This window comes from Rhinichthys klamathensis, unplaced genomic scaffold (genome assembly GCF_029890125.1).
Source record: "Rhinichthys klamathensis goyatoka isolate OS25496 unplaced genomic scaffold, OSU_Roscu_1.1 h1tg000036l_1, whole genome shotgun sequence".
NCBI lineage: Eukaryota > Metazoa > Chordata > Actinopteri > Cypriniformes > Leuciscidae > Rhinichthys > Rhinichthys klamathensis.
Genome location: NW_026606584.1, coordinates 6551106 through 6558206, shown reverse-complemented (window position 1 = coordinate 6558206; position 7101 = coordinate 6551106). Strand labels below are relative to the sequence as shown.

At 33.7% G+C, this 7101-nt stretch overlaps 1 protein-coding gene across 1 annotated transcript; it reads left to right on the top strand.

Moving 5' to 3' along the window:
- Positions 1-1515: 1515 nt before the first annotated feature.
- zgc:174863 (uncharacterized protein LOC100136852 homolog) lies at positions 1516-6749 on the top strand. Its single transcript, XM_056246197.1, is given in 8 exon segments — positions 1516-1622; positions 3575-3651; positions 3954-4113; positions 4115-4263; positions 4401-4727; positions 5183-5308; positions 5884-5916; positions 6664-6749. Coding segments are annotated over 7 exon segments (936 nt in total). The 5' UTR covers positions 1516-1622; positions 3575-3581; the 3' UTR covers positions 6735-6749.
- Positions 6750-7101: the final 352 nt, after the last annotated feature.

Sequence of the window (7101 nt, the reverse complement as noted above, 5' to 3'; positions counted from 1 at the left end):
CTGACACTTCAAATCAAAATCTCAAACAAAAATATCTAAAACTTGACAAAATAGTCTTTAAGAATGCCTATTGTCAAAATATATATCCAAATCCACAACCTAATAAAAGTATGTTTTATGTCTAAAAACAAGCCTCATGTAGAGCTGAAATCTATTGGTTACACCATGACATTACAGATGTTTTTCTTTTTTTACTCCCCCCAGATGACACTAATCTGCCAACAAAAATTGGATTTTAAAGGCCTTTTACAGCTTTTATTGAAAAATAATTGAAAAGTGTATTATTTTTTAAATGGGAAAAAAATTATCAAATTGTGTAAATATTAATTATTAACATAAAATTGTCAAAAAGGAAAAAATAATATATATTTTTTTGGCTGTTTGGTAATTTTTTTTACCAATACCATGGTTAATATCATAATCCAGTCACTTGTAATATCATAATCCAGTCACAGGAGTAAAAAATATAACTTTTTACACGCAGCTTGCTGTAATAGTAAATTTTAAAAGACTTGGGATAGATGCTGCTTGAAATAGTTAAATGGGTAGTTTAAATGGGTATTTTAGTTGTGTAATAATTGTGGGTAGATTTTGGAGATTCCGGACAGATGTTTTCTCTATGTCACAATCTTTCTGATTGAAACTTGTCCAACATATTAAGTGGAAAACATTAAGTACATGTTATAGAGATGCAACAGTATATGCACTGTAAGATGAAAATAAACTTTATATGTTTAAACTTTAAGTACATCTTATATGCAAAAGCAGGTTACTGCTCAGCAAATGCTGCTGAAATCAATGGGGAATCAGACACAGTTTGGAATCAGGTCAAATTTCTAGACCAAATGATAAAAAATGGTCACTCCCACATAATTGTTGACAGATAATAGTTCATAGTTATTTCGTATAGTCCATATGTTCAGTTATGTGGAAGCTCTCTATGTTTTGTTTTATTTATTTGCATTTCTTTCATTTTAGCCCAGTCCTTAGCCCTGAATCTGCAGCTAACATGTGAAAAGACATTACATAAAGTCACAAACAGCTGATTCCAAACATGCACTTAAGAAATTTCACATTTCGTCAGAAAACTAAACAAATAAAACAATAAAATGTTGAATTGAATACCACTTTAGACCTAAAAAATTTAATAAAAAGGGACAGAAAAACTGTTGCTGAGTTGGAATTTATTAAAAAAAAAGAAGAAGAAAAAGAAGAAGAAAGAAACTCGACTTTTTTAGAACTTCAAACAATAAACATTGATTTAAAATGTCACTGTCAGGATTTCAGAAGTCACAACATATAACTCATTCTTCTTAATTTTACTTCTTATATTGTTTTATCTATAGCCTTATATTGATTTATTTACATAGTCTAATATATGTTGGAACCATATGGGATTTAAGAATGTTTTTTTTATTGAAAATAATTTTCACTAACAGTTGCTTGCAAAAGAAGTAAAGGGTTTGTAAAACTATTCGTTGTTTGGCTATTACGTAGGCGTAGGCCTGCGTGTCTACATTCATACTGAAAGTGAAAGCATGCAAGAGCTCCATTACAAAGACAGTCCTGCAGTCGTGCGGTTGTATTCTCGTTTCCTTGTCCATTTGAAGAGCGTTTACACTGTAAGTTTTGTTTTAATCTTTTGCCTATATTCGATGGTGTCATTTTTTAATATCCGTAAAGTTGAACAACCATAATACGGTTGAGTAGGCCTATTGTAAACATTAACAGCAATGAAGTCAAATCGTTTAAAAACTGACAGGCTAAAAAGACAGAAGCAGTAGGGCACATTAATGTGGATGCCTCTCTTATGTTTATTAATCATGAGTAGCCTAGTGGCTCTTAACATCTAGGCTATTTGGTATAGTTTCTTTTAAAAGCCTATTTCATACACGGAAATATTTAAATACTGCGCATGCGTCAACACAACTAAACTAGCACACATTGGTAATTTGGGCTTTAGAAACAGACTAGTAATATTTTTTACAGATATCACTTTTCATTAAGTGGTATAAGCTAAAGTCATTACGTTATGGACCTAGTAGCACAAATGAACAACAGATTGGTAAAGTAAAGGCAGGTTGCAACTTTTGGTTTAATAATGTGTGTAGTCTAGCCTAAGACAATGCGAAGAACAGGGCTAAGAGTGGGCTAGAAAGAAGCCGCGAAAGAGGAGAATGTTAGTTTATGGAGATGGAAAAATTCTGTTGAAGACGTGCTGTCTTAATTTGAATGTGGTTATGGATGTAAATTAATAAATAAACATTTACACATAGGCTACTTAATAATTTAGCACTCTTATTATTATTATTATTATTATTATTATATTAGGGGTGAGCAGGGCACAATTCCTAACGCAGGGTTAGTTGTAACACACATGAATAAAAACTTTCCACACATGCCAGCATGATGAAACTTAGTGTATTTACTATACACTACCATATCAACACTATAGGCAAGAGAAGAAATTGCGCCAAAATTATTTTTTTTTGGAAGTTATCACTGAACATTTATTTAACCATAGAAAAAGTAAATTTCTTACTAAAGTTCTCTGTTTTTTGTGTGAGTTTTAGAATCCCCTATTAGAACTAACCTATTCTATTCTATATTTGTATAAATTCTATTGAGAAACCATGAGAAAAAGGAAAATAAAGACTGAGTCAATGTTCAGAAATTTTATTATTATTATTATTATTATTATGTTTTGAATTATGCTGTAAAGCTGTGTTTTGTGGTGTGTTTGTTGTCAAATTCTTTAATTACTTTATTTTTAATTATTAAAAAATGCCATTGTTTTATATGAAACAGTTAATAATAGTATTTTATTGACAAAATATTGTGTCTTGTATATATATATATATTATTAGATCAGATAACATTTTAAGCTGTCATACGGTCATGTTATAATGTGCCCGTGTTACAATGTACCCCACCTATGGGGCATGTTGTCACATTTCACTTCGATTCTTTCGGGGGAAATCGAGAAAAAAGTATACACTGTATTAATGAAACCAAACCACATAATTGACTTGTGTGAAATTAATGCGGTTAAAAAAAAAACTCTGAAACCCAAGTGAATTTAAACAAACTTAGGTCAAAAAGTATTAGGTTGTGCCCTGATCTCCCCTATTTCATTTTATTATCATTTTAAAATGAAAATTTTAATTATAATTTAATTTCATCTCTCTATTGTAATTAATTACGTATGCCTATCAATGTTTTTGCACCATTAACAATGTATGTATGTTGGCCTGCACACCATTTTCTGATTAAGGACCATATTGTGTTTAAGCTTTATTTATTTGAAGGAACTAACATGGAATGCTACTTAGTCTTACATGGAATGCTGCTTTCTGAATCCCAGCTTAAACTTTTACAATAGTAGAGATAAGGTTCCCAACACGTACACAGCAACAAAGTACAATAATTTCATTCTCTCTCTCTCTCTCTCTCTCTCTCTCTCTCTCTCTCTCTCTCTCTCTCTCTCTCTCTCTCTCTCTCTCTCTCTCTCTCTCTCTCTCTCTCTCTCTCTCTCTCTCTCTCTCTCTCTCTCTCTCTCAACTTTTCCTTTCAGAGTAAACATGTCTTCGTTGATGGTTATGGTACTTGTAATGATTTCTCTCTTCATCCCTGCTGTGAGGCCCAGTCAAGGTACAATGCATTAATATTCAGAGATTTATTGGATATGCACAGTAGCATTATTGTCACAATAATGTTTGTATCCAGTAGAGACTAAGATTGTTTGTTGTGCTTAAAGCAATTTCAAAGAATGTTCTGGGCTCAAGTTAATTATTTTTTACATTGTAAATTATTTTCTGTGGTTAGCATGCCACAGATTCGGTCAATAGATACTTGTATCAAGCTCTGAACATTCCTTTGATTATAAATATCTAGTTATGCTTTCACTAAAATACCATAATGCAATTTTATGTTTGTACTTCTATGTTCAACAGATTTGTGGACATTGGAATGCCTACCTACAGTTGGAATTGTTTATCAGAAAACAGTTATCAACTGCAATTTCAAAGACATCCAAGACATTAAAATACAAGCAGTTTCTTTAACAAGAACCACAGAGAAGGAGCCATTTTTCAAATATCGTTTTTACAAATTCAGGAGATCCACGCTTTAGTCTTAAAAACCCAGCATTGGGTCCATCGCTGCAAATCTCTGACACTAAGTTTTCTGATGAGGGTGAATATCTTTACAGTGTTGTAACAAACAGAGGTAAAAAAACGGTGCAACTTAGAATCACTATTACAGGTGAGATTGAATTTCTTCAGTCACTTTAAATAAAATAAAATAAAACTGAAATTCTTAGCCTTTTTGTTTTAAAAGTGGTTATTATAATACTTTCTGCTTTCTTGACACTTATCGAATGTTTCTTCCCCTTAATAAAGCCAATTACAAAAATCTAACCTCAAGCACATGGCCTAAAGATGTAACAGACGGAGGGCCCGTCGACCTTTACTGCAATGCTACTGATGGCTACCCAGCAGGCTTCATCCATTGGTTTGACCGTGCTGGAACGAATTGGACCATCAATTCAGAACTGACAAAAGCCACCAAGGACACCAACGGTTTAAAATCTGTGGCCTTATCTAGCAAACTGCCTTTCAAGTCGATTAACTTGGAACTGGGGCCATTTAGATGCATTGTCTTGAACAGCAAATATGTGCAAGATGGAGAAAGCACATTACCCCTCCCATCTGCTACATCTGCTATAAGTAATTAACCTTCATTTCTTACCATCTCTTATCTGAGTGCTTATTTAACATAGTTCGAAGTTTGTGTAAAAATATGATCTGCTGAATAGATTTTCTTTTATCTCTAGACATGTCAACTCAGGGTTAACAGTAGCACTGTTTCAGGAGTGTTTACATAATCATATCATGAATTCTGACGATTCTGAAGACACTGGGCATGTTTTGAGACAAAGCAAATTGTAGGGAGCTGGCCATATTATGGCATTTTATTAGTATATTTTTTCCTTAGCAATGTAATTTAGAGTAGTACAATAAAGCATTGATATTATTGCCACATATCAGATATCTCAGGTTACTTTGAGTCAGAACATTTCTAAATCTGTCATGAAGACCATTGTGTAGTACAGTATATAATTTTTTACAACATTGTCAAGGAGAATATGTGCTGTTGTCAATTGAATGTATTGTATCTTCAGATGGTAACAAGGAATCTTCTATAACATCTAATACAACACACATTGTCGCTGGTGTGATGGTCATCGGATCACTCATTGTTGGTCTTCTGTGTGCTCTGTTGATATTCCGAAAAAAAAACGTTCCACGTGAGTATACTTTTAACATTTGTTCTAAAGAAAACTGAACTGTTGTTTACTTGTATTTTCTATTATATACACATTTCAGTGATTGTTATGTCTGAGGAAGGATCTCTGTGAAACAAGACTTTTTACTTTTTTTTTTTGCAGCCAAAAGGGGAAATGTGGCAATGCTTAAGTTTAGAAACGAGAGGCCTCAGCAGTTCTTAGGGGGAATTATAGTGTTACTGAAAGACCTTAGATAGCACAGACGTACAGTACTTCCTTATCATGATTTGATTATGACTTCTGTTTATGTTAAGCTGCTGTCAACCATGGGTTTTGTGAAGTGGTGTTTTCACTTCTCTATAGTTCGTCAACTTAGAATTATAAGGTTCTATCTGACATTTTTTGTCAAAATTGAGTAATTCACAATCTTATTCTGTGACCATTTATTTATATTAGGCTATGTGATTTTTTTTATGTTGTGTACATTTTGGGACCTTTTATTTTGAAAACAAAGTCGCTTGGAATGCAAAAACTTTGAAGCTCAATATTTTGAGTACTCATAGTGATATATCATTTTGTACTGGATTGATTCACAGATGGTAGACGACCTTCTGGCCAACCTATTCTAAGTATGTTACACAAATGCATGTGTTTTTATATTTACAATGGTGTTGGGTTAAACATCCTCTCTCTGAAACATTTTTTGTTTCTGTTTTAACAATCAGTTGCAGTTTGAAGTAGATTCTCCCTGTGGATCATTTCTGCTTTCGCTTTTCCACTTTTATTTGTTCATGGTTAATCTGAGTTACAATCTGTGCGGATATGTGGCGCTCTCTCTCTCTCTCTCTCTCTCTCTCTCTCTCTCTCTCTCTCTCTCTCTCTCTCTCTCTCTCTCTCTCTCTCTCTCTCTCTCTCTCTCTCTCTCTCTCTCTCTCTCTCTCTCTCTCTCTCTCTCTCTCTCTCACTCTCTCTCTCTCTCTCTCTCTCTCTCTCTCTCTCTCTCACTCACTCACTCACTCACTCACTCACTCACTCACTCACTCACTCACTCACTCACTCACTCACTCACTCACTCACTCACTCACTCACTCACTCACTCACTCACTCACTCACTCACTCACTCACTCACTCACTCACTCACTCACACACACACACACACACACACACACACACACACACCCGGCCGCTATCGTGAATGTTCACCAAAGTGGATAATCCAAATAGTTTATTCTGACCCAATTTTCTGGCCTTGTGAATGACACGTGAAGGGCTCTATTTTTTGCAAGAAAGGATAGTTATAGAGACTACACTAATGTTCTTATCAATTAACAATATAACATGTTTTTTTTTTTTTTGTGGTTTGTTTTTTTAAATAGATTATGACTCAGGAAATACTGCTGAAGATGATCCGGAATCAGGCTACACGGTAGGCCCACAGTTCATTTAGGCTTTTAGGCACAGATCAAAGCAATGTTATGATTGTTACAATTTAATATTAGTTAATAGGTAACACGTTGTTTATTTGTTTTAGCTCATAAGTTATATAATTGAAATTTTGACTTCTCTATTTGTCTTTTTTGTATTTTTTTAGAGCTAATCTTTGAACCTTCCAGTATCAGCAGATGAAATTGAAACTAAGCCCTGATTTTCATACTGAGGTCAGCACAGCCACCATTTCACTAAAACAAAAGTGAAGGTATAAAGAAAATGGCAACTGCTTCACATGACTGTAATATTACTGTAAGATTGTTGTAATCACTGTAATGTACACAGACTTAAAAATCAGCTTAATGTCTCTGGTAGCACTTTACAAT